The sequence below is a fragment of the Desmodus rotundus genome, chromosome 10 (assembly GCF_022682495.2).
Source record: "Desmodus rotundus isolate HL8 chromosome 10, HLdesRot8A.1, whole genome shotgun sequence".
In the NCBI taxonomy this organism is placed as follows: Eukaryota; Metazoa; Chordata; class Mammalia; order Chiroptera; family Phyllostomidae; genus Desmodus; species Desmodus rotundus.
Window position 1 is genome coordinate 26,744,216 of NC_071396.1, and position 27,426 is coordinate 26,771,641.

General features: G+C 58.2%; 1 protein-coding gene across 1 annotated transcript in view; it reads left to right on the plus strand.

Moving 5' to 3' along the window:
- The window catches only part of OTUD7A (OTU deubiquitinase 7A), a 103,987-nt gene extending 76,958 nt beyond the window's left edge, over positions 1–27,029 (plus strand). Inside the window, exons 5-14 of the mRNA XM_053912946.1 lie at positions 4,611–4,793; positions 7,647–7,865; positions 13,060–13,161; positions 14,998–15,125; positions 15,777–15,889; positions 17,248–17,375; positions 18,008–18,157; positions 22,666–22,780; positions 22,882–22,966; positions 25,019–27,029. Coding sequence (XP_053768921.1) covers positions 4,611–4,793; positions 7,647–7,865; positions 13,060–13,161; positions 14,998–15,125; positions 15,777–15,889; positions 17,248–17,375; positions 18,008–18,157; positions 22,666–22,780; positions 22,882–22,966; positions 25,019–26,455 — 2,660 coding nt within the window. The 3' untranslated portion in view covers positions 26,456–27,029. The remainder of the gene's footprint in view (positions 1–4,610; positions 4,794–7,646; positions 7,866–13,059; positions 13,162–14,997; positions 15,126–15,776; positions 15,890–17,247; positions 17,376–18,007; positions 18,158–22,665; positions 22,781–22,881; positions 22,967–25,018) is intronic.
- The last annotated feature ends 397 nt before the right edge of the window (positions 27,030–27,426 follow it).

Sequence of the window (27,426 nt, forward strand, 5' to 3'; positions counted from 1 at the left end):
CACACACCCAATTACAAACGTGTGAGCTGCCCCATTTTACAGGCAAGGAGACTGAGACCAGGGCAATTCCCTGAAGTCACACCACCAGGATGTGAGCCCAACCGTGTCACTAAATGTCCTTTCTGCAAAGTGGTCGCCTACTATTTATCTTTCTACCCACTCTGCAGGGGTGTCCAACCAGCGGCCTACGGGCTGCATGCAGCCCAGGATGGCTGTGAATGCGGCCCAACACAAAATCGTTAATTTACTTAAAATACGATGAGATTTTTTTGTGATTACATGTCAAAGTGTATTTAATGTGGGGCCCAAGACAACTCTTCTTCTTCCACTGTGGCCCAGAGACGCCAAAAGGTTGGACACTCCTGTAGCAAAACAGCACATTGTATACTGTATGCACTCAAAAAAGCATTAATTAATCACCCCAAAAATGATTTTACTAACCCATTTTATGATGTGGTTAATCAGCTTCTCAAATGAAATATTACTTCAATAAACCACCAACTCTATTCTAAAAATAGACCTAATCGCTAACATTCAGGTACGCAATGCTGTCTGGCCACTTTACACGTATTAGTTAAAAAGTTGTTTTTGTTAATCCTCTCCTGAGAATATGTTTATTGATTTGAGAGAGAGAAAGAGAGAAGAACATCAATCAGTTGCCTCCCGTATGCACCCCAGCCGGGGATCGAACCTGCAACATTTTGGTGTATGGGATGATGCTCCAACCAGCTGAGCCACCCAACCTGAGCTTAAAAAGATTTTTGAGTGGGAGGCCAAACACACGGGATGCTTATAAAATGTCAGTTCCCTCTTTAAAGAGAAAGCAACTCCCACCCTTTTGTGGTGACCGAATTTCAGCCCTTACAGCTCTAACGAGATATTCTTCAATGACCCCATGCCTCAGTGTGGTTGCTACCCAAGGAAAAAAAGAATTGTTGGCCCTGGCTGTTGTAGGTCAGTGGATTGAGTGCTGGCCTGTGGACCAAAGGGTCTCCGGTTTGATTCCCACTCAGGGCACATACCTGGGTTGTGGGCCAGGTCCCCAATAGGGGGCGCACAAGAGGCAACCACACATTGATGTTTCTCTCCCTCTCTCCTTCCCTTTCCCTAAAAATAAATAAATAAAATATGTTTTAAAAATAAGAAGGAATCCTTGAACAAAGCAGCCAAATTGCATTTAGGAAAAAAATAAACTGAAAATTAACATCTCACATACCTCTGGTATAATCTTTCATAATGTCGTGGAATTGGCAAAAATTGAGGAAAATGGTAGCAACTGTGGGATGTCCATTGCACATGGCCTGGAAATCCGCACATGGTGTGCATTCTCCACCCAGCTGCCCCAGAGAGAAGTCCCAATCGCCTGCCCGTCACACTGACAGGTAATTCCATTAACACTGACATCCAGCCTTTGAATGCTCTCCCACGATTTCAGAGCAGCAGCTGCCGACATGGATAATTGCAATAATGCCTAAAGGGTACAGACCCCCAAGACGTGGGGGAGAGGACGGAGACCACTACGGCAAGAATGTGTGGAGTAAGAACGTCACCTCAGCCCCACAGCGGGGCCTGGGGCGCCTGCGGGGAATTTCGCAGAGTGGGCACCAGGAAGTCAGATGTGAGGGCCGAGGCCGGAGGAGCCCAGGGCCTCTGCCTGACGTCCGCCAGTGGCCATTGCTGACCCACGACTTAGACGCACAGGAAGCAGAGTGGACCCCGGAACAGTCACTCTGTTCACTGAAACAAGAATGAAAAGCGCCCCACGCCCAGACACACCCAAGTCTCCTTTCTCTGCGATCCAGTGGGATCGGATGCTAGGACCAGAACACAAGCCGCCCGATTTGCCAGAAGTCCCTACTGGAACCTTGTCACGTGTGTGTGACTGTAGGGCTGCTGTGGGCCTGTGCCATGTTCCTGAGTGGGCGCAAGAATGTGGCCAGGTGACTGCGGGCCTAAGCAGAGGTGGGACGGAAGACAATCGGACGGCCTCTGGCCAGAGTTGGAACGATCCTGTTGGTGAGTTTAGAAATCCTGAAACGAAGCCACCGGCCATTCTGCCTACTGTCCTGTTCCCACTGGGGACAAGCTGCCATGGGACTAGAGATATCTGAGATAAAATGACCAAAAAAAAAAAAAAAGATCCCACCCAGGAACATACTTCCAAGCCACCTCCTCTGGCCTGGCCCCATTCAGGAGGGCTCTCTCCTCTTCAGAGAGCCCAGCGTAGGTAAACTCTCTCGAAACGAACAGACACCTGTCAGAACACGTGTGGCAAGTGTTCTTCCAGCTCGCTGGTCAGTGCAGGAGACCTCACTGCCCTCACTTCCTCCCTGTTAGGGAAGATGGCAACCCAGCCACCATCCCGGGCCTGTTTTATTGGCTTCATTCACTAGGCTCTCCCATCTTGGCTGCTCGAAATTAAACGCTTCCTCCCTGGGAGGCCCCCCCAACATCCATGGCAGACTCCTGGGGTGAGGTTCTCCTCTCAGGCTGCCCCGTGCCCCCACCTTTTCGGGTTCTTCCACGTAGCTTCCCTGGGATGCGCAAGTTCCTCCCGGGGGCCCAGCCCCGCACGCTCAGTCGCGTGGCCTGAAGTGACCTGGCGTGAGAAAAGGGTCCGGAGCACAGCAGCCCTGCCAAGAGACCCTGCGTGCGGCTGGACTCCTGCAGAGGCAGACACTCTCCAAACTAAAAGTCACTGTGCTCACTGAAGCCGATGTTCACTAATGTCTGATGAGGCAGGGAAGGCGAGGCTGCTGCAGGTTAAGAACTCCTGCCTAAGCAGAAGCCGGGTGTTGTCAGCCTGCAGGCCCGGCCTGAGGACCTTGAGCTGGGTGTCGCTGCAGCCCAGGGCAGAGGAAGGAGGGCCCCCACCCCCAAGTGCTGAGCCAACCCCGGCTGCTGCCCTTTGGCCACTGGCCAGAGTGCAGGCCTGAGAGCAGAGCCCAGATTCAAGGACAATGCCAGTGGGGGTCGAGGCTCCAAGACGGGTCGTGAGTCAACCACAAGGAGGCCTGCGGGTGTTGCATATTCTGGTTCAAGGGAACCGCATTTGCAAAGCTGTGGAGGCACAGAAACCAGGAGGAGCTCGGTATGGCTGGAGCGGGGACAGCAGGAGGTGACGGGGCTGCAGAGGGGGACCACATCCCATCCGAAAGCCTGGTGTGCAGCTCAGAGACGGTGCCTTGTAGGGAGCAAGGAGCATGGGAGGCGGAGTGTCCATTTCCACCCCCTCTGTCCTTGACCTTCCTCCTTGCCCCTCCGCCCAGTTTTAGAGCAGGGTGCCCACCCGGCAGTCGCCCCTGCTGATATAGAATGTCCCTAAGGGCATCCTGGAATGTGAATTGTCCCAACGACTGAGACCCGAAAATGCCAGCCAGTGTTTGAGCACATGGGTGGTATGCCTGCTCTGTGGAGCCCCGTGGTGCCCACGACCCCACCCCGTGCCCAAGGCCACCCCCTCCACTGGGCTGATAGCCACGGCTACACAGGTCCCCCACCTATTGTCACCTGCAGAAAGCCCTCCAGCCTTTGTGTTGGATGACCTGATGGTTTAACGTGCTTTTCTTATTCACCAAGATGCTTCTGTGGTGTCTTTGTTCCTGACCGTGGAGAGAAAAATACAATTATATTGTAAACGGCGCTGTGGTGTAATGTAAATATTATGATTGACAGTACCAAGTCTGCCCTAGAAAAAAGTAGAAAAAAGTGGTAGACCAAAGGAAGCTGTTCAGATATTACTTCACACCTTGAAAGCCTCACTCCGTCATCTACAGCAAGCAATTCAGCCTATGATTAGTCAGCATGGTTACTGCCTGCCACTCGAAGGTCTCCGGGACAGGCTACAACTTCTTTTGCTCTTTCAGATGAAAGCGAGGGGTAGAATTCTTTGTCTTCCAAACAGGCGGGTGCTATGCCTGATTGAATCAGGGGCGGGGGCGGGGGGGGGGGAGGGGGGGGGGCGACGCGCCTGGTCCCTGCCGTGAGGAGTCAGGAGATCCTCAGGGGACCCAGCTCCATAGTAGCTTTGCCGGTGCTGTGGACACTCCGCCGCAATGCTGGGCCCTGGGCCCCTGCAGGGCGCTCCCAGCTGGCCCCTTGCCCAGTGCAGGGCCGCAGCCCTGAAGTCGCCTCCAACCAGGGCCGTGGCACAGAGTCCCTCCCGAGTGTCTGGTTTTCCCATATGGAGCTCAAAAAAAAAAAAAAAAGGAAGACTGAGCAAAATTGGGGAATTCTTTTTATTCACTTTGTGGCTTCCTGTTTTGCTCCTCCCTGGAGTAAGCACTACAGCTTGATTTCTGAAAGGGGCATGCTAATTAGGAATGTCACGTGTTGGGGTGTGTGTGTGTGTGTGTGTGTGTGTGTGTGTTAACCTAAAGCTATGGGTTGGATACAATCACACATTTCGGGTGCACAACTGTTGGCGTTGTGAAATTCTACGCTTAGAGGTTATGCCTGAAGTCACCGTATCCGTTTGAAAACCGAGACCCAGTGATGGGAAAGTTCATCAGTTAAAGGCTGATGAGACCTGCCTTTGCACGCTTATTTTCTACAGCAAGACCGTCTCATGTGCCTTGACACTGTCCTCTCTCGTCATCCCTTGTCCGTAGGCAAAAACTGGGACCTGACAGCCGCTCTGAGTGACTATGAGCAGCTGCGACAGGTGCACACAGCCAACCTGCCGCATGTGTTCAACGAGGGCAGGTGCCCCAAGCAGCCGGAGCGAGAGCCAGCCCAGCCCGGGCACAAGGCGGAGCGGCCCTGTCTGCAGAGACAGGACGACATTGCCCAAGGTACCGGCGGAGGGGCTGAGCCCCGCACGGGGTCCCCTGGGCCTGCACGCCATGGTCTGCAGGGGGCTGAGGGGAAGAACAGTGCCCCCCCCCCCCCGTGGCTGGCAAGTCTGGCTCATCACTCCTTACGCTAAGCTGACGTGTCCTCGGAAAAGCAGGAGGAGAGTTGGGCCTGGGGGATGACAGGCCAGCCTTCCTCCCGGAGCCCTGGGTTTCCCAGGCCCAATGTCTCCTTCAGTTCTTCCCCAAGCCATTCGGTCTCCCCATCCCTTCAGCATTGCCATTCACCGTCCTCTGTGCTCACGGGCTCCATTCTTCTCTGCGTTCCAGAAGTAAGCTCCGCTCGTTGTGACAAAGGACACAATGCAGAGATGTAGAAAGAGGAGCGTTTCCTTCTCCATACCCCCCCACCCCAGTCTCATGGGAGCCCCAACTAGCCAGGATCACGTCCCGGTCGGCCTCCCTCTGCACCTTGCGCTCCGCTCCTGAACTCCAACACCTCAGAGGCAGATGCACACAGCGCTTTGCAAACGGCTCCTTTCGCTAACCAAAGAATCACGCGCCTGTACTCTGAACAGTTTATTCCACAGCATGCTATAATTTTTATTTCTTTTTATTTGTTTTTATGACATTTTTTTCATTCCCATCTGTGCATACGGTGATTTTCAAACCACCCGTGTAGTAATGGTTATTCTGTCTTTTTGTTGGCTCTTGTAGGGGCTGTGTGTTTTTGACTCGGCCAGTGAGGCTAAAAGAAACTTTCCCGCTGTAGTCGGACCTACCAGGGCTTTTACCTCCATGGGGCAGCATTCCTGACGAGGGTTTGCTCTGCCTGCACGGGGATTTTTCATCTAATAACTTAAGGAACGCCTTCCCAAACAATTCTGCTCGCCACGTGTGAAACTACGTGTTGCCCTCCCTTCCTTCTTGCCCTCGTGATGGTTTTATGCTGTTTTTCTACTCTGAAGGGGGGAAAAGAGCATTTTGTTTTAACGTCCACCTCATCATTTGCTCACTAGAAACTTGGATTTCCCCTTCTGCTGCGTGCGTGGTCACACACGTGGCTCCTTTTTCTACAGATGTGTTTGCATTTTTCTGATCAATTTGTAGCATTCAAGCTTCATTCCATTTTTTTAAAAGATTTTATTTATTTATTTTTAGAGAGAAGGGAAGGAGGGAGAAAGAGGGAAAGTGAAACATCCAAGTGTGGTTGCCTCTCGCACGCCCCCTACTGGGGACCTGGCCTGTGACCCAGGCACGTGCCCTGACTGGGAATCGTACCTGTGACCCTTTGGTTCGGCGGCTGGCACTCAATCCACTGAGTTACACCAGCCAGGGCTCTTTTTTATTTAAATTATATTTTATTGTTTACGCTAGTACAGTTGTCCCAATTTTTCTCCCTTTGCCGCCCTCCACGCAGCAGCCCACGACTCCCTCAGGCAATCTCCACGCCATATCCATGTCCACGGGTCATGCGTGTATGTTCTTTGGCTTCTCCCTTCCCTGTCTTTCATCCAGTCCCCCTGCCCCGTCCCCTCCGACAGCTGTCAGTCTGCTCCGTGTGCTCGTGCCTCTGGTTCTGTTCTGCTGGTTAGTTTCTTTTGCTCATTAGATTCCACATATAAGTGAGATCATACGGTGTTTGTCTTTCTCTGACCACAAGCTTCATTCCATTGTATACACAACATGATTCAGCCTGTAGTTCATGAAGTGTTGTGTGTGTGTGTCTGTCCCTCTGTGTCGCCTGCTTTACGACTTTAATCGTAGACTACTCTGCTACACAAAATGTTTGCATCCCTGTGCATTGGGGCTGGTGGGCGTCTGCTCGCGCCTTAGCAGGCCTCCTGGGCTACAAAATCACTGACGCATTTTCCCATATTTGTTTTTCAGTTTTGTCCTTAGGTCTTTTCACTGATCTGAAATTTTTACAAATGATAGCTCAGGATGTAGTTTTGCCTCTTCTGGATCGAGAGGGAGTTGCTCTAGCACGTTTATTGAGTAAAGATTGCTTTTCCCTCTGAGTGAAAATGCCAACTTGGCTGTATGTTAAATTCCCAAACAGAGCCCTGGCCGGGTAGCTAAGTGGGTTAGAGCAGCATCCCCATACACCAAGGCTGTGGGTTCGATCCCTGGTCAGGACACATACAAGCATCGACCAATCCCCGGTCAGGACACATACAAGCATCGACCAATGAGTGTGGAAATAAGTGGAGCAACAAACTCCCAAATACATCTGCATCTGTCCCTGGACTCTGTCCGTCTGTGTAGCAGCCCGTCTTGTTATACTTAACTGAAGTAGTTTCATCGACTATTTCTCTCAGCTTGGGCCAAGTCCCTTGGAAAAGATTCTTTTCCAAAAATCTTTCACTATTTTTGGATACTTATTCCACCACATAAGCCTTAGAATTTGAATTCTGATTGCCATTGGATCGGATTTTTATTTTATTTTAGGAACCATTGGTGTATTATAATACCGTGTGCCTATCCTAGAACTTCGTATGCACCTCTCCATTGAATACAGATTCTGTTTAGACTTTCAGCCTCACGAAAAGTAACTCATTTTCTGCATCTTTATCTTTTATCTAGCCATTACACAAATTTTCTTATTAATACTTGTGTCATTAATTCTCTTATTAAGACTATCAAATTGCTGGGGCTCTATGCATATATCATCCCAGCATCTGAAGTAATTTAAGATTCTTACTATTTACACAGTCAAGTCCCTCTGCCTCCTGTCGCCCCAGGTGAACCCCCGAACTGTTGTGAGGGAACATGGTCCTTCTGTCTGTCTGCTCAGCCTCCTAAGCCCAGCTGTGCTGGAATCTCTGTTCCCCCCACCCCCCGCCCCTGCAGAGAAGCGCCTGTCCCGGGGCATCTCGCACGCCAGCTCCGCCATCGTCTCCCTGGCCCGGTCCCACGTGGCCGGCGAGTGCAGCAGCGAGCAGTTCCCCCTGGAGATGCCCATCTACACGTTCCAGCTGCCCGACCTGAGCGTGTACAGCGAGGATTTCAGGAGCTTCATCGAGCGGGACCTGATTGAGCAGGCCACCATGGTGGCTCTGGAGCAGGCGGGTGAGTGGCTTCCCGGTGGGACCCTGGGTGCCGGCACCAGCCGCCTGCTCTGAAGGCGGGCTGCCGTGGACATAGGGTCCAAGACCACGCAGTGCTGAGGTCTCCCGAATCTTCGCTGTTCCTAAGTCCAGCCTGGCGAGGCCAGTCCCCCTGCCCGCACCCACACATAGAAAACTCCGAGCTGCCCTGCCAAGCATTTCCAGCCCCCAGGGCTGCTCAACACACACAGACCACGGGGCTTTGAGAAGAACAGGAGGCCTACCACATCCTGTGCATGTACGCAGGTCACGTGACCACCTGAGCCTCAGTCTCCCTGTCTTGGAGGAGGGCGGAGATGGGGGCCGGCCTGGTGGAGCTGAGTGTTCAATGGCCCACCCGTGAGGCTAACAGCCGCTCACCCTCCCCAGCCTCCTTGGAGAGGAAACAAACCTGCCTCCGGTCTCCTCCTCCTCCCCCCAGGTTTCTCCCGCCATCCTGACAAGGAAGGAGTGCAGGGAGCACGCCCACCTGGTCTCCTTTGGGTAAAATAATTTGTGCAAAACCAACGTCTAAAACGGAGGGAGGCTCAGCCTGAGGCAGTCAGCTCACCTCTCTCTTTCTCAGAGTCATTCGCATTGTAAACCCTGACAACATCTCGTGGCGGGGGGCGGGGAGCGTCTCAGACACACAGGAGGAAGACTGTGACCTTATTCTAAGGCCACCGTGCTTCCCCTGGGGGCCCTCTGGCCAGTCTCTGGGGCTGTCAGTGTACATGGGGAGCAGACAGGGCGCCCCTGGCCGAGCCCAGGGAGAGAGGGGGCATGAGGCCTGCAGCCAGCGAGTGCTGCCCTGCTGGGTGTGGGGCGCAGGCACGACTGGAATTGCCCCGCACTCTTGATGCTGCTGCTGCGGGAGACCAGAGAGAAGGATCCCGGAGTGCTGTGCTCTTGACCTTGGTGGGCAGACCCTACCACCCTGGCAGGGAAGAAAACTAGGGAGATGAGGGGATCCTGCGAGGGGGCGGTTGGCCGAGGAACGGGCAAGGCAGAAGGACACCAGCAAAGGAGAGTCACACCTGGAACTGTCCCCAGGGGGACATTGCCGCCTGGGGCCTGCCAAAGGGGCGAAAGGCCAGGGCTGTGGGGCAACAGTGAAAGTGACCTGAAGTAGCTAGATAAGGAAGGTGGACCGACAGGATGTGCTGCTGGGAGGGGCCCACAGTGGGAGGAGCACGACCCCAAGAAGGTCCCCAAGCCTGCAGGTGGATGGAGGGGCCGTGCAGAGACACAGAGCCCTGGGCCAGGGGCAGGAGTGGGGGCGGTGGAGAGGCCAGAAGGGCAGGCAGAGTCTCGGGTCCTGGAGACTGTTATAAAGTTGCTGGCCCGTGGTCTGGGGTTCCGGAGCAGCCTGGGCAGTGTGGGGTGACTCTCAGGGAGCCATGAGCTCATCGAGGGGCCTCTCACCAGCCCCCCTCCAACCTAGACACAGCTCTGTGTGACATCGAGGACCAGGGGGCGAGCAGTCTGGAGCCAAGTGTCACAATCCCGTGGTGGGGGCGGGGGACATGCAGAGACACACACAAGGTACCAGGGTGCCCAGAGGAGGGGGACCTGTGGTCCCGGGTGGGTGGGATCTCTCCAAAAGGGTCACCTTTAGGACAGGAAGTCACTCGTCTTTCTCATAGAGAACGGTCACGTTCTGTTTTCTCTTCCCTCTAAGTGCCTGAGTGGGTGACGGGCAGCATGACGTCTTATTTTAAACCGTGTGGTAACCATATGCCACAGAGCTCGAGCTAACTGGCCACGTTATCACGTATGAATCAGAAGAGAAGGCCGAGTGACTAAGAGCTCCTCCCCCAGGAGCCCACCAGCCTCCCTTATGGGGTCTGGCTCATTTCTCGTTTCTCCTTGGCGGGAGCTCAGGTTTCTGCTTATCCTTCCCATATGCACAGCACCAGTTTCCACGTCTTCCTGGTTTCTCAGTGGCGTCGTTGGGTGGGGAGCTGGAGCGGCCACCCTCCCAAAAATAGGCACTGAGGCTCTGGACTGCGTCCCCTGCCCTGCCTCTCCTGAGAGGAACCCCTCCCCCGACGGCACCCCGTTCTGGGCGGGGCTGTCAGAATAGCCCTGGGCCAGTTGTGGAGGCTGCAGGGTGCCTGGTCATCCTCCCAGGGTGGGCGCCTCATCACAGCCCCAGGAAGCTCCCGCAGCCTTGGCATCCCCCTCCCCGCCCCCGCCATGACATAATCAGGTGTTGTTGTGACCCAATTACCTTCCAATGCGGCTGCAAGTGTGGGCTAGACTACAGCTTCGGAAATGATACATTCCCCGTAAGAAAGCTGAATAGAAGAAATGCTTAGGGAAGATGCGCTGGTTACAATGGTACTAGTTCACAGGCCTAGAGAGACTTTCTAAGTGTACGCGATTCCTTGCACAAGAAAGGTGGCATCTAGCCATGCTGGTGAACTTTTACCCCTCGGCTCCTCTCCTGGGTTCCAACAACTTCTGTTTTTCAAATTTTTATGACAGTTTATTTGAGCAAAGCTCATGACATATGCTGGGGAGCAAGATCTCAAGTGATCTCTCTCTCTTTTTTTTTTTTCCAACTTTTGTCTTTTAACAAATGCTTTTTTTTTTTTCAATGTGACCACTTCGATGTGGGGGATTTCTCCCCTGACAAGCCTGCTTTTAAGTCAAGTGAATATTTTTAAATCGCTTCTTCTACTGGTTTGGAAGTTATACAGTCTTTCCATTTCTGAGAGGCTCCCCCCCAAAAGAGAAAATGCATATGAAGCACATCTCAAATTAATCAATACCTTAGCCTACACCCAGACAGTACGGGGACCTGCATCCATTTAATTTCATTCGCCTTCCCCTCCTGGTTTATGCCGTCATTTATCCTAGTTCTGTACTTTCAGTCGAATCAGACATTATTACTATTTAACACAGGCTATGTTCATATAGACGTGCCCACATATTTACCAGTTTCGTTTCTCCTCATTTCTTCTTGTACATCAGACCCTCCTTCTGTTTGAAGTTCATCTTTTACAATTTCCTTGGGTGAGTTCTCCTGATTTTACTCTCTCAGCTTTTTAAAAAGATTTTATTTATTTTATTTTTAGACAGAGGGGAAGGGAAGGAGAAAGAGGGGGAGAGAAACATCAATGTGTGGTTGCCTCTCACGCGCCCCCTACTGGGGACCCGGCCTGCAACCCAGGCCTGTGCCCTGACTGATAATCGAATCTGTGACCCTTCGGTTCGCAGGCTGGCACTCAACCCACTGAGCCACACCAGCCAGGGCTCTGGTAGAATTTGTTTTGGGTTTTTATTCCTCTGCTAAGCCTAGTCTAGAAGACACCAGTTTCCCTCTCAATTTCTTTGCCAGTATGACATTATTTCTAATCCTCGCTCTCAGGGGGTAGTTTTTGAGAGTCTAAATTATATGTGGAGGGGAGACAGATCCCCGGTTCCAATGCCCCACATCACATGTTCTCAGGGCCTTTTTTCTGGTTTTCTGGGAGGAATGGGGGAGCGCAGGAAATCACACGGGGTCGGAGTGGAGACAGAGGCAGAGGAACAAGCCATGCGCACAACCCCCGTTCTTCAGCACGTAGTGGTATAAACAATTACTCCGTCTCCACATTACATGATGGGAAGGCTACCAAATTCCTGAGGGCGTCCCTCTGGGCAGGGGGCACTGAAAGGGAATTTGAACTTGATCTCTAGTTTTGGGGGGTTTTTTACATCGAAAGGAACAAGCTGAAGCGACTATGACAGAGGGGTGATGCTTGCTTGGGGTTAAGTTATAACTTAACTTAAGGTCTGGGTCTCTGGGTCTCACTTACATCTTACGTGTTAGCACACCTTCTCTGACAGCCGGCTGTTCGGTGCGGGAGGTGGGGGCGCTGACCCGTACCTGCCAGATGGGGGCGGAATGACAGGTTTCCCACTCGGCCCGTGGACACCAGTTATGGGATGATGGGCTTCTTGGCACTGCTGGGAGGGGGCCTGGGGGGAGAGGAGCGCCTCATCACCATCAGCCCCCTCTAATATACGGGTGGTATTACCACCTGGCGGAGGGGGCCGGGGCGGGGAGTGACTCCTTGCAGCCTGGCAAGGACTCTGGTCTCCGGTCCCCACTCGGCCTTTGCAGGAGTGGCGATAGGGTTCCAGCTTTTTCTGTGCTGTTTGGCCAGAGCCAAGCGGGTTCTGTGTAAGCCATTACTGTCTGGCTAAGCTGCCCCTTTTCACGGAGTTCTGTTTGTCTGCCCTCCTTGGCATTTGGAGGTTTCCAGCCTCTGCAGTAGCTGGCCTGAGATTTGTGCAGCAAAAAGAAACTCCAGCCCTGACTGGTGTGGCTCAGCGCGTTGGAGCATCATCCTGCAAAGCGAAAAGTCGCTGGTTCAATTCCCGGTCGGGGCACATGCTTGGGTTGCAGGCCAGGGCGCCAAGAGGCAAAACTGATTGGTGTTTCTCTCTCTCATCGATGTCTCCCTCCCTCCCTTTCTCCCTCCCTTCTCCTCTCTCTAAAAAAATAAATAAATAGAATACTTCAAAAAAAGAAGAAGAAAGAAGAACTCCAGGGAGCCTGCTGCCAACATAATTGTTCAGGCCCCGAGGTTCCAGCCCAGGCTGACTTCTCTCCACCGCTCAGTCTCCTATACCTTTCTATACACAATGTCCGAGATTTTTACTCGTGCATAGTTTAAAGGATAGGGGAAATGTCTTCCCGGAAACGGTAGTCCCAAGACATGTGAATGAAATTTACCCCACTTCTACCTAAGTAGCTAGAACGGTGGGATGTATGAAATTAAAGGCAAACCATACTTTCGAAGGTATATGTGCATCGACAAAGGAGGGTGATTCATGGAAAAAATAACTTTCAGGAGGAGGACCTGTGTGGAAGGAGATTACACAAGAGAAATGTTACATTTTGTGTAAAGTGCGTCCCCAGCTCCCCAGTAAAAGGGAGAAGGCTTTGGTGTTGAGTTGCTTAATCCTCTTGCTAATCGATGGAAGGATTTGACCATCTGGTATCTTGGAAAGAAAAGTCTACACGTGATTTAAGAAAAAGTAGCTGTAATGCTCTACCTTCCCACTGAGGTTCCCGAACACCCCCCAGAAAGTCACACCCGCTGATGCTTGTGCTGACTTCCCAAACCCACGTCAGCCCCGCCCGCTGTGGGACTCTGTTCTGAAGCGACCTTCCGTTCCAGGTCGCCTGAACTGGTGGTCTGCCGTGTGCACGAGCTGCAAGCGGCTTCTTCCTCTGGCCACGACGGGAGACGGGAACTGCCTTCTGCATGCCGCCTCACTGGGTAAGCTCCGTGGCGTAGGCAGAAGGTGGCCCTCTGGAAGAGTTCCCAGCAACCTCAGCTCTCCTTGTCAAGTGCCTGGCAGGCTTAGGGGAGGGGGTGGGCATAGAACACACCTGAGAAAAGATCTGTCATGATAGAAGGAGGCCTGGGTGGGGCTGCAGAGATGGGGAATAGCAATGGTGACCTAGAGAAATCAAAGGGGACTTCCTGGAGGAGGTGGGATTTTATTTTATTATTGTTTTACCAAGACTTGAAGAGCTTGGAAGAGTATAAACAAGGGCATTCCAGGCAGGGAGACCACATAGGCAGGAATTCTCAGGGCACAGGGAAGCAGGGCTGAGCTCAATCGGTCTCATGCTGGAAGTTTGGGGAGCCAGTTGATGCACTTGGACTGCCGGACAGACAGACAGGCACTGCAGGAATTAATCTGCACCATCAGAATACACAGTGGAGAGGTCGGCAGCCTCTTCTAGCAGAGGTGTGAGCTTCCTGGTCTCCAAGAGCCACACCAGCAGGTGCGCGCACTGGCCGGAAGCTCAGTGATCCCTTGCAGGCCCAGCCGTATGTGCAGAAGGGCCAATCGGTGTTGACAGGCAGCGCTGGTTGGGCCAGGGATCCTGGCATCAGGGCTGGTTGTGCCCATCTGTCCCGAAGTGCAGGGTCTCTCTCTGGGGACAGGGCCCTCAGACAGGAAGAGGGTTCTTGTTGGTCAGACTCACCTGCCCAGGTAACTATGGTCACCCCCGTGGCCCCGAGCAGGCCCTTGGCGCCCCAGACCTCCCCTCACCTGTACAGAGGCCTGTTCAGCAGGAGATGACCCCTGAGAAGACTCAGAGGGGACACGTGGGGTCTGGAAGGGCTGTGGGAGGCTCAGGGGAGCAGGGGCCCCAGAACCGGGGGAGCAGCCCCCATTGCCCGGGCTTGGGGGTGGGGGTGCGGCGCTCTGGGGAGGCTAAGGCACCACCCACCTGCTCAGTTTCCATTTCAGAACTAACCCATTTCTATCTGCTGCCATTGCAAAAGAGTTCCACATTCATCGTGGAAGAAAACAAAACAAAATGCAAAAATGAACACCCCCACTTTTAACTTGTTGGTATGTCGCCCTCTAGTCTTCTATCTTTCCAGTGGAATTACGATCGCTCTGTGTTCATGGCTTAGAACCCAACATTTTTTCCTTCAAATTCTACTGTGAATTTTCCATGCTCTTCTTCTTCAAAAATACACGATATTTCATCATAATGTATTAATATTCCCCTGCTAGAGGACCCGTTTCCCTTTGTCCCGCATAAAACCTGGGGAAGGAACAGAAGCGAGAAATGTCCCCTCTGTGTCCACCCGCAGCCTCACGCGCGGCAGAGTCCTGGGCGGGCAGATGCCTTTGTCCTTCAGAAGCCGCAGCGTGTGGAGCCTCTGTCCCCACCGGCAGCAGGGAGGCCACACGCCACTGCGGTCTGGTCTGCTTTGTCTCCATCACCGCACTCCCCACTCCCGGGTAGCAGGCTGCCTCCCAGACCCACACTGTGCAGGGCGTCTGCTCTGCTTCTCCAGAAGCCGAGATGCACCGGGGCTGCAGGCTGACCCTAGATGATGCTGCAGTCTGACTATGAACCTAACTCGGGGTCCTCCACCAGCTGTGTCATCTACTGGTCCCCACGGGCGATCTCTGTCTCAAACCCAAGACTTGCATGGTGAATGTTAGGCCCCTCAAAGCAAATCTGAGGGACGGAGAGTGTCTGGCCAAGGGTCCGGGAGAGGCATTTGCCGATGTCAGTGACTTTTTGTTTTGCTAAGAAGGAGACCCCTCCCCCTCAGTCCCGTCTCTGGTCCCCGCCGCAGGGATGTGGGGTTTCCACGACCGGGACCTGGTTTTGCGGAAAGCTCTCTACACCATGATGAGGGCGGGAGCCGAGAGGGAGGCCCTGAAGCGGCGGTGGAGGTGGCAGCAGACACAGCAGAACAAGGAGGTGGGTACCCACCTGCATGCCCAGGCTGGGGAGGCCCCACCAGGCGTAGCTGGGGGCCCCCCGGGGAGTCTGGAGCCCTGCCCCAAGGCCAAGTCCGTCTGGGAGGTCAGTTAGAGGAGCTCAGACCCCAGCGCACAGTGACCCCGCGTCCACTCACCCCACCTCATATGAAAACCCACCACCTTCATCCCCAAAGGTCACCCATGTCAGGTTCCTGCTGGGGGCGGCGTGAAGGTCAGGTGCAGCCACTGGGGGCGGTGCAGGCTGGGCCGCAGCCCCAGCCCGGGGGTGTGCTCAGTCAGAGACTCCCGGGCATCCTGGCCACGTGAACGTGGACACATGGCTGTCCCTGGAAGGGGGATCTGCTGGCTATCTGGTGGGAGTCCTGTAGACTTCTTAATGGCCAGCCCAGGCCTGATGCCGTACAAGTCGCCCCTGGGAATGACCCTTGGTGCTGGGTGGACGCCCAACAGCATCGAAACCAGAGATGGAGGGCTTGGAAAAATGTTGTCCATGGGGAACAGTCGGTGGCCACTAACACGCATGCCTGGTCTGGGTCCTGCTGGGGCTCCCACCAAGCCGAGCCAGGAGGCTGACACGGTCGGGGAGGGTGTGGGGGCCCCGTGCCTGACCCCGCATCCCCTGTGCCAGTCAGGGCTGGTGTACACGGAGGAGGAGTGGGAGCGGGAGTGGACGGAGCTGCTGAAGCTGGCTTCCAGCGAGCCACGCACGCACTTCAGCAAGAACAGCGGCACGAGTGGGGGGTAAGTGCCACCCTGGGCCCTCCAGTGTGGTGTCGGGGAGCATGCGCACCTCCCGCCCCGAGATCGGGGGCACAGAAACTCTTGCCTCCGGGTGGTAGATTTGACTCGAGGTCGCAGGGGGAGGCTGTGGGCAGTGGCCAGGTGCCTTCTAGGCCCTTGGGGAGTGTGCCCTGCCCCACATGCCTGTCGCCCCGAGCTCCACTTGCTGCACCCGGTGTTCCTCCGACCTGGTCACACCACGTCTCATGGTGCCGGGACGCAGCCAAGCTTCGGACGTGGCACACAGCCGTGGCCCTTGCCGCTCACCGAGCTCTGATACCTCAGGCTGCCCAGTTTCAGGGTTTTCCCAACTAAATACCTCATTTCTGGCTTCAAGAAGGCACCATGAGAGCAAAAGCTGGGGCAGCAAGCACAGCGTCTCTGCGCTGGGCTCCGGGCACGTCAGGGGCGTTCCTGGCAGAGAGGCACTGCCGTGGTGCCGGTGTGGCCAATAGCTCGTCTCTGCAGATGGGGCTGGAACGCCCCAGGGCCTGTATGGCTGCAGCCAGAGGGCAGCCACCCGGCCTTCGGGTCGGGCTTTTTTTTTTAAATTGATTTTTAGAGAAACAGAGAGGAAGGGGGTGTGGAGAGAGAGAAACTGATAAAGAAAGAAACCTTGCTTTGTTGTTCCACTCATTGAAGTATTCATTGGTGGATTCTTGTAAGTGCCGTGACTAGGGATCGAACCTGCAACCTTGGTGTTCAGGACACTGCTCTAACCAGCTGAGCTGACTGTCCAGGGCTGGTTTATACTTTTTGAAGCTGAGGCCCAAGTTGTCACCCCTAGAGGAAGTCTCAGCCGACCGCAGGAGAGCGTGGGTTCTGACACCGAGGAGCCCCCAGAAATGATGGGTGCCGGTGGACAGCTGCTGTGAAGTGCGGCCTTCTCGCTGCCCTCTCCCACGGGCAGGTTTCCTAGGAAGCCCCTCAGACCTTGGTGGCCGGGGTCCCCAGCGGCCCATCGGACGTGCCTGGGCCTGACGGGTGGGGCTTTGGGTGAAGTGCTAGGACTGAACAGAAGCCTCCCTCCCTCCAGCCCCTGCTGCGTCCTTCTTCATCACCCCAGGGAGCCAGCCCCCACGGTCCGCACCCTCTGAGTGGGTTGCCTCTGCCTCCAGCAGGACCCCTTCTGCTGAGACCACCCCCCAGACTGGGTGCGTTTGTCCTCAGCGGTGGGGTGGGGTAGGGGGTGGGAGGCAGGCAGCCTCGGGGAGCAGGAACAAGCTGGCCAAGGTCCATGGAAGAAGGTGTCCTGTCTTCAACCACCGCCCTTTCAGCCAGCCCAGTGACAGCGCCCCCTTGCTTTGCCCTGCCCCCAGCGCGGACAACCCCGAGGACCCCGTGTACGAGAGCCTGGAGGAGTTCCACGTCTTCGTGCTGGCCCACATACTGAGAAGGCCCATCGTCGTGGTGGCCGACACGATGCTGAGGGACTCGGGCGGGGAAGGTGAGTTTGCACAGGATAAAACCGAGGAAAGCGCAGCGTCCCCGCCGCGGGACACCCGCAGGCGGGACGGAGCGCCCAGGACGCCAGGGCGCCTTGCTCTGCGCGGACCAGGATCGCGTAATTTCTCCCCGCTTCTCTGCCACGCCGCAAGCTCCAGTCCCCTCCCGGAGGACAGGGCGATTGCTTTGGGGTGTTCGTTCACCCAGTGGCCAGGTGAGGGTGGTGACTAAACCCCGGGTGCTCCTGCTCCCCGTATGCGTCCCCACAGCGGCAGACAGCCCGCCCCCGTCCAGCTAGTGCGGGCCTGGTCCCAGGGCCCTCAGCATCTCCCTCCCCTCCCGCCCCACTCAGGCTCCTGCGTTAAAGAGAAAAAAGGGAGACAGAGCGAGCGGTCAGCGGGCAGCGCTGGGGCGGAAAGGGCAGGCAGGGCTGCCCCCAGCACCCGCTTCCACAGCCCCTTTGCGCAGGCCTCTCCCTCCGCGCTCACCACAGCCCACCCTGGAGGTGGCCACTGCTCTCCCGCCTGACAGATAGGAAGCTGAAGCTCCCCCCACCCCCATAGGGCCTGGGAGGAGCGGGGTCCGCCTCGCCCCTCCAGCTCCACGCGCCCTCGCCCTTGTTTGTCTCTGCAGCCTTCGCACCCATCCCGTTCGGGGGGATTTACCTGCCCTTGGAGGTGCCTCCCAACAGGTGCCACTGCTCGCCTCTGGTTCTCGCCTACGACCAAGCGCACTTCTCTGCCCTCGTGTCCATGGAGCAGAGAGACCAGCAAAGAGAGCAAGGTACGACACCCTCCACCTCCGCAGCGGGAGGTGGACGATGCTGGGGGGCGGGGGAGGGGGGCACAGCAGGGGCGGAGAGCAGACAGGGAGCCTTCCTGGGAAGCACGCCACGCGCACGCGCACTCAGCAGTGATGAGTTGTCCATAAAACTATCATAGATGTGCGTAAATGTCACTGAAAATAACAATGTTCATGGGTGGGGGAGGGGTAAGGATCGGCTCAGTGATTGTGTGTTAAACGCCTTTGCGTCGGGGTTTGAGGGACCCAAAGATGTCAGCCTTGGGGGGAGCCTTACCCCCTTGAGGGGGACACAGGCCACCCCTGTACTGGGCAGGATGCGCTACCCCAGGTAGCCATGAGCTCCATTCAGGAGGGGAGCGATTTTTCCAATTCAGAAGAACAGACAGACAGACGCAACAGAGAAGCAGCTTAGCGGTAGTTGAGGAGGCTGCACGTGATGTCTGGAGCCTGGTACCCGGTGGCAGAGCGGGCCTGAGCGGGAGGCTGCTGAGGGGTGTGGCTGGCGTGTGTGAGCAAGCGCATCGCCCTGTGACCTCCCAGCCTGTCCGTCTGTCTGTCAGCAGGCGCAGCACCTACTACCTGGGTGTGGAGCCCTCCTCTTTGTTCCCCTCACCCTTCCCTGTCCCCGCTTCTGCCCCTTTCCTTCCTGCCTGCCCAGTGTCCCCAAGGGGTCACTTCTCATTTGACATGCTCAAGGACCTCACCACTTAATTATAAAGTGACCGCCCCAGAATGGTCCCTCCAGGCAACCAGCTACCTGGGCGTCCCTTAGGCCAGGCAAGGGGACACTTAAAATTAACCCTTGGAGTTTCTCCTGGTAGCATTCTGTCCCGGCCTGTGTCCTCTCACTGGGCTATGCTCATTCTTTGCCAATTTGGTAACAATTTGAGCTGAGTTTTCACTGGCGCTCCGCCGAGCCCACCCCGACTGAGGTCACTCCCCTCTCTCTTTGGAGGTGCCTCTTCCCTTAGCGTACGGGCTGCCGGCTTCCTGTGGCATCAGCACTCTCTCCAGGGACTCGAGAATGTGCAGGTCCTCTGGCTTCTTGCTGGATGTTGTAATGACAGTTCAGTGTTCTCCCAGCTGGTCACATCCCAAGCAGAAACCAGAAATCTCCACTTTTGTCTGGGAAATGAGCACTTGAAATACGTCCAGACTAGATTCAGAAGGGCCTGTATATTTCCTGGTTAAAAGATAGGAGCCTTTCCAAAATTTAAAAAAAAAAAAAAAAAAAAAAAAAGAGCCTTTCCTGGCCAGTGTGGCTCAATTGGTTGGAGCATCATCCCATAAACCGAAAGGTTGTGGGTTCAATTCCTGTTCAGGGCACATGGCTGGGTTGCAGGTTTGATCTGTAACAACTGAGTGATATTTCCCTCTCACATTGATGTTTCTCCCCCTCTCTCTCTCCCTCACTCCCCCTCCCTAAAAAAATGAAACTAATATAGCCAATATAAGATGGTATACCAACCATACTGAAACTGAAAAGTTTGCAATCATATTTGGAAGGGCATTTGCTATGCCCAAGTTTTGCCAGCAGAGGACGAGCCACAGCCTCACCTCTCACCGGTAGGCCGGGTTTCCCGTGGGGAAGAGTGGGTGTGTGATGGGAGAGGCAGAGGCACCCATGGCCACTGTTGCTGGTGGGAAGGACTGTTCTGGAAGCCTTCCTGGTGTATCCTGCGGCCCCAGCCCTCCGCAGGGACCGCAGCTGCACCCTCTGCAGAGAAAACGCCTGCCTTTAGCCCCTGGGCGTTTCTCCTGCGGGCCTCGCTCAGCACCCGGCCTTCCCCTCCCTAAGATCCAGGCTGAGAGGCTGCCGGGCCCCACTAGGTTGTCAGGGTCTGGCCCCTTCGGGTGACCCCGATCTTCTGCTCGGTGGGGGGGGGGCAGTCCAGGAGGCCGTGGTAGGGAGGTGAGACTGAGGGATTCATCTCCTCCGAGGGAGGGGTCAGGAGCCCACCCCTGCCATCCTCAGCAGGCACACAGTGGGGGGAGAGGGAGGCCGCCCACCCCTAACCACGTCACATAGCACCTCTGCTCACGCCCCAGGGGGCACCTCTTTCACCCTCCATGCTGGGGGCGGCCGACCTCTTCCCTGGCAAGGGGGTGGACAGCCAGGCCCAAACACCCAGGGTGCACCCACAGAAACCACTTCGAACAGATTATTCTTCTAGAACAACTGCTTCCAGATTGTCCTGCTTTTAAGAAGCAGAGGGATGTTTGCGTACAGTGTACCTAATCCTTGGACCTTTTTCCCGGACACTGGTCTGTCTGCCCGTCTTGGGCAGGGGGCAGGCATCAGAACCTTTGCCGAGGCTTCTGGGGAGCTGAGCTGTGCTAGCCAGTGCCCAGGGAGGAGACCTCTATGGCCCTTAACCCCGCCTGAGGGTGGGGAGCCAGGCCTAAACCCCGCCCCCCACCCGATGACAAGGCCATGCGTGGAGCCACGGGGACGGTCCTGGGAGGCCAGTCCAGAGCCAGCCTGCACCCAGGCAGGGTACCCGTGTGTGGCGGCCAAATCAAGGCAGCCGGAGCCGCCCCTGGCCTCCCAGCCAGAGCCCGGCGCTGCCCAGCCTGGCCGGATTGAACAGGGAAGACCCAAGCAAAGCTGTTTCCGGTTCATGGGTGGCAGGGTGGGGGTGCAGGCAACTCGCGCTCCCACGTCCTCCTCAGCAACACCAGGGGGCAGCGTTGAGTCCATTTGATGGGAATTGAAGGGGTGTTCAGACTTCCATTCTGTTTGTTTGCCTTTTGTTCTTGCCCCCCCACACCCTTGCCCCAGTCAAGTGAAGGGGAGTGGCCCCTGGCTCAGGGCCAGCCCCTGAAGGGAGCGGAGTGAGGAGGAGGAGAAGGAGGCAAGCCCGGGCAGGAGTGGAGCGTGGGGGGCTCCCAGGCCCCACAGGCTCCTGGTGCCAAAGGAAAGCGGCCTGCAGGAAGCACGGTGTGCCTGGCCCCGGCCTCCACGTCTGGCTGCCAGGGGAGAGTAGGAGAGGGGCCCTCCTGTGCAGTGCTTTGCCCTGGAGCAGGGCGAGGGAGGAACAGCCTCAGCCCAGGACTGGCGGTCTCAGCCTGCTTCCCTTCTGTGCCGGGCGGCCAGCTGCACCTGCCTCCCAGGCGGGTGGGGCAGCAGAGTGAGAGCTGGGTGGAGGCCCCAGCGCAACCGGCTGCACCACGTGTGGGTGCCCCGGATTTCTGCCTGCACCCGGGCGGGCCCCCTGTGGCGAGGGGCCCCACCAGGCAGACACACAGACCCGGAGCCAGGAAGCCCTCTCCTGCTGGAGCCGCAGCTGGCCCCGCCCCAGCCCCTGGCTGTGCTACTCATAGCGGGCCCGGGCCCGCAGTGGAGCCAGGGGCAAGGGCGAGGGTGCTGTCTGCCCAACTTCCTGCTCTGATCCCCGTCCCTGCTCCGTGACGACGGGAGTGTGTGTGACCAGGCAGCGGCGCTCACTGGCCCCGCAGCTGCTCCGAAGCTCCTAGCAGATCCCAGGCGAAGCTGCGTGCACCCCACTCCACCCCAGCCTTTCCCGGGGGGTCAACACTCACCCCAGCTTCGGTGCCGCTCAGGAGGGTTTGTGATGAATCGATCCCCCGGGCCCCCACATCCCGTCTCTCTTCACTTCAGTCTCCACCTGCCTGTCACCCCAGTCCAAGTCCCCTCCCAGGCCAGCCTCCCACAGCCTGCTGCTGTTCCCTGACACGTGGTGACGTGCCTGTCCCAGCTCATCCTGTGCCAACATCCCACGTGAGCCCCCTGCAGGCTGGGGCCCTGGGCCCACGGCCTGGAGCTCTCTGTGGGCAGCCAGCACGGCAGCCTGGCACTGAGGCAGATGTGAAGGGAGCCACACACGAGGTGTGCCGACAGCCTGGGACCTTCTCTGGGAGGAAAGGGAAGGGCCGGGCCCCAGGCCACCCTGACCTGCTCCACGGCCTTGCACAGTGCGCTGAGCCCCCCGGGGCCTTTCCCCAGAAGGAGCAGAAACAGTAACAGCGTTTTCCTATCTGCGGACAGACCCAAATCATCCGCAGAGTCCTGGGCCTGGCTGCGATTCCCCTCCAAATCCCCCATGAGTCACAAAATCTCCCTCCCTAGTGCCACCTGCGTGTCTGTGGAAGGGGTTTGATACCCTGCTAAGGGATTCTTTTTGTTCCCGGTTCCCCCCGGCAGAGGAATAAACACTCCCACTCGGAAAACAAACCGTGGGCACGTCGCACCACAAACTACCTCCGCGGAGATCCGAGCACCCTGTGCCCCCGGGCAGCGGAATTAATTACCAGCCGCGTGCGACCCCGGAAAAGCCAGGGAGCCAGCGCGGGGGCTCTGTAGTCCCCACGATCTGCCCCGCGCAGGTGTCCCGCGGGTCACCGTGGCTTTCCTTACCCACGGAGACACCTGGCCTTGGAGTCCCCCCCTGCTCCCCTCCCCCCGGGGCTGCTCGGAACGGATCGCCGTGGGCCACCTGGCACCACGACCGTCTCTTCTGTTCCAGCCGTGATCCCGCTGACGGATTCCGAGCACAAGCTGCTGCCCCTGCACTTCGCGGTGGACCCCGGGAAGGACTGGGAGTGGGGGAAAGACGATAAGGACAACGCCCGGCTGGCCCAGTAAGCCCCTGCCCTGCCTCCCCTCCCCCAGCGCCCGCCCCTGTCCCGACAGCTGGCGAGCCCGAGGGCGGGCGGGCTTCACCGGCGTCTTCTCTCGCCAGCCTCATCCTGTCGCTGGAAGCCAAGCTGAACCTCCTGCACAGCTACATGAATGTGACGTGGATTCGGATCCCCTCGGAGACCCGGGTGAGACTGGCGCCCCGGAACGCGACCGCGCGCCCGCCCCAAACGCGGGGACCCAGCTCCCCCACCCGGGTCCCAGCCCTGCACGCAGCCGGGCCCCGAGGCTCCGGCGGGACGAAGCCCCAGGGTCCCCGCGCCTGTGTGCGCGCGGGCTCACACGCCTGCCGGGGGCTGTGTTGCCCCCCGTTTTCTCCGGGAGAGGAGTAAGCGCGCCCGCTCTGGAAACAAACCATAGACGAGTCAGGAGCACAAACGATCCCCGCGGAGATCCGAGCAGCCTGGGGCGCCGCCGCCGCCGCCGCGCAGTTAGTTGTGAGCCGCGTGCGGGTCCCTGGAAAAGCCAGGGGGCCGGCGCTGCGGCCCTGGGCGCCCCTCCACCGCGCCCCTGCTTCCCGATGCAAAGAACTGACGGTCGTTTGGTCCGCTCAGTGGTGAATTCCCAGGGAAAGGGAGTTGTTTTGTTTTGTTTTTTTAATGTGAAAGCTTACAAACCATGGGCCCTCCCCAGACATCGGTGTACTTGGCCGCAAAGTGGGGCCGATGTTGAAGGCGGAGCCAGACCCGGCGCTTCCATACTTCAGCCTTCACCTGTGGAGGCGGTGCGGGTGCCCCACGGCACCGATGGCGCAAGTGGCGGCCAGTGCCTGCCCTGCAGGTGCCGGCAGTCTCTCCCCTCCCCGCCCCGGGCTGTGGAAGTTCCCTCCCAGCAGCACCCAGGAGGAGGGGCTGAAGGCAGCGGCTCTAGACCCAGAATCAAGCAGCCCTTGGGCTATGGCCCAGGTCCCTTCTGCAGTGAGTAGGGCCCCGGCCAGGCCTTGGTGACGTCAGATGTCAGATGTGGGGCCTGGGACAGACAGTATTGGCCCTTACAGCCCTCGGGCACTTGGGCCAGGGTGCCTTACTCGCTGAGCCCCCAGTGTGCGCCACCGGCACTAAGCACCCCCTTCCCACCCCCGCATCTCCACCCCACCCTTCTACCCTCCCAGTGAGACCTCCAGCCACTTCCAGGCCCTAGACAGGATGGGAGGGGAGCCGTGAGGGCTGGCTCCACTGCCCTCACTCTCAGCGACCTGGCTGCAGGAGGGTCACCCCCGTCTTGGACCTGCTTTGTGAGGGGGAGCAAAAATAAAGTGGGGAGCGATGGCCCTTCTCCCATCCCCAGAGCCAGGAAAGCCAGGGGCACCGGGTCCTGCACACCCACCTGCTGGCGTGAGGTCTTCACCCAGCGATGCTCCCGCAGAATTCCCCCCTCACCCAGGAAGGAGACTCTGAAAGCCAGTGGGGGGTGCCGCCAGTCCCCAGCGCCCTCTCCCCTCCTTTCCCAGGCTCTCACCTACCCCGGGCTCTGGTCCGGCCATGTGTCCACACGCTGGCTGCCAGTGGGCCTCCTCCAGGGTCCCCATGGGGATGCTTCCCCCCTGCTCTGAGCCTGGCCACACCCAGGACCTTTTCGGGGAATGGTAACATCTTCCCTATGGAGCCCAGGTCCTATTTCAAAATCCTTTTCAACTTAGCTCTCCACTTTGCCCACCTGAGAAAGGACTCCTGAAGCCAATGGGCATTGCTGAGTGGAGGGGACGTTTGTTCCCTCCAGAGAATGAGGTTCTGAGGGCAAGGTGTCTGTTCCCTGCCTGGAGTGAACAGCAAAGATGTCTTTGTGTGAGAGACGCCCACAGGTGCAGGTGACGTGTGGCCCTCGCAGCAAGGCCTCTGTCTGTACAAAGAGGCCGCCCTGGGACCTGGTGCCTCTGTGTCTGGCGGGGCAGCAGGCTCGCCAGGGCTGCAAGGCCAGAGTCTGGGCTGGGAATCCTGTCTCAAGCGTGCAGAGGCTCTGAGGGTCGAAACCAGGGGGATACCTTGTCCAAAGCACCTGGCCCGGGCTTCCAGGCTACCAGCAGCCTGAGTCCACCCAAGAGGCCATCGGGACTGGGACAGACAGCGGAGGGCCGCAGCAGAGCGGCGTGGGGCAGGGGTAGGGTGTGTCTTCGCGGGCCCCAGGTGGGGACAGCTCCTCTCTGACCTGCCTCCCGCCCCGTCCTCCCTGTGCCCCCACAGGCCCCTCTGGCACAGCCAGAGTCCCCAACGGCCTCCGCGGGGGAGGACGCGCAGTCCCTGGCCGACTCCCTGGACTCGGACCGCGACTCGGTGTGCGGCAATTCCAACAGCAACAATGGCAGGAGCGGCAAGGACAAGGACAAGGAGAAGCAGCGCAAGGAGAAGGACAAGACGCGCGCGGACTCCGTGGCCAACAAGCTGGGCAGCTTCAGCAAGACGTTGGGCATCAAGCTGAAGAAAAACATGGGCGGCCTGGGAGGCCTGGTGCACGGCAAGATGGGCCGCGCCAACTCCGCCAACGGCAAGAACGGCGACGCGCCCGAGCGCGCCAAGGACAAGAAGGCCAAGTCGCGCAAGGGCAGCAAAGAGGAGTCGGGCGCGTCTGCGAGCACGTCGCCATCGGAGAAGACCACGCCTTCGCCCACGGACAAGGCGGTGGGCGCGTCGCCGGCGGACAAGGGCGGCGGGCCGCGGGGCGACTCCTGGAAATACAGCACGGACGTGAAGCTGAGCCTCAACATCCTGCGCGCCGCCATGCAGGGCGAGCGCAAGTTCATCTTCGCCGGCCTGCTGCTCACCAGCCACCGGCACCAGTTCCACGAGGAGATGATCGGCTACTATCTGACCAGCGCGCAGGAGCGCTTCAGCGCCGAGCAGGAGCAGCGGCGCCGCGACGCCGCCACCGCCGCTGCTGCCGCCGCCGCCACGGCCAAGCGGCCGCCGCGCAGGCCCGAGGCCGAGGGCGCGCCGGGCTCCGAGCGCGCCTCGCCGGGCCCTCCGGCCGGGCCGCCCACGCAGCTGGTGCTCAAGTTCAAAGAGCGCCCGAGCCCGGGTCCGGCGGCGGGCACGCGGGCGGCGCGGGCGGCGGCGGGCGGCTCGGCCTCCCCGGGCCCCGGCGGCGGGGGCGCGCGGCGCGCTGGTGCCAGCGGACCGGCCCCCGGGCGCAGCCCCCCGGCGCGCCAGAGTGTCATCCACGTGCAGACGGCGGGCGCGCGGGACGAGGCGTGCGCTCCGGCCGTGGGCGCGCTGCGGCCGTGCGCCACGTACCCGCAGCAGAACCGCTCGCTGTCGTCGCAAAGCTACAGCCCGGCGCGCGCCGCCGCCCTGCGCACGGTCAACACGGTGGAGTCGCTGGCGCGCGCCGTGCCCGGGGCCCTGGCGAGCGCGGCGGGGGCGGCCGGCGCGGCCGAGCCCAAGTCGCAGACCTACACCAACGGCTTCGGGGCCGCGCGCGACGGCCTGGAGTTCGCCGACGCCGACGCGCCGGCCGCGCGCTGGAACGGTGAGTGTGGCCGCGGCGGGCCGGGCCCCGCGCAGCGGCGCTGCCAGCGCGAGAACTGCGCCTTCTACGGGCGCGCCGAGACGGAGCACTTCTGTTCCTACTGCTACCGCGAGGAGCTGCGGCGGCGGCGCGAGGCGCGCGGGGCCCGGCCCTGAGCGCGCGCCCGGCGGCTCGCCCGGGAAAGGACTGCTTTCCATTCTGTCGGTGTCTTTTTTTACGTGCCCTGGTCACCCCGAAGGCCGGCGACCCTGTGTCAGTGCCGTGTGCGTGTGTGGTCAGACGTTCCTACTGGTGCCTGTACACTGACGCCACTCAGGTAGTAGAAGGAGAGGAAACAAGTCATACCGTCGGCAGTGGCTGTGCCAGCTAGCGTCTGCCTCGTTCCGTGGAAACTCATAGCCATTGCAAGAGTATTTTTGTTCCGAAATAAAGAAATTTGCAGCCCTTTGTTTTTAGAAGGGAGTGTTTTACATGCTTTTTTTTTTTTCTCCCCCCTAACCCAGCGACTGACCTCTTCCATGCAGCGGTCACACGTGGGCGCTCGGTACCACCCAGGACTCAGAAGCAAAGGCGCGCTCGGCCCTGGGACTGCGGCGGCCCCTCTGCTGTGGGCACCACCTGCTTCCCCTCCCGGGTCCCTGCAGGAGAGGAGGCACGTGGCCTCCCATTGACGCCCTGTTGGTCCCTGAGGCCCGTTAGGAACACACAAGGCTCCATCTCATATGCAAAGCCTCCTCCCACAGCCCCCCCCCACTCCCGGGCGCGAGCGACTCTCACACTGCCATCCAAGCCGCGGGCGTCGGTAGGCCGGGCACCGGACAACCTACCTCGTAGGGCGCAGTGAGGTGTAGCGACCGCCCCGGTGCGGGGCAGCTCAAGTGACAGGAGCTTTCCAAAGACATCTTGGGCCCAAACAGCAAGGTCCTGGACTCGCTACTTGGAGCTGCCCCTGTACGAGCAAAGATGCCAGCCTGCTCACACTTCTCCTTTGAAGGCACTTAAGACCGTGGACTGTCGCCGCAGGGGCCCCAGGAAGAGGTGACCGGTGCCCCCCCCCACCCTCGGAGAGAGGCGAGGAATTGACCCTTTGTTCACTGTGTAAGTGACCAGCCCCCACTAGGCTGCT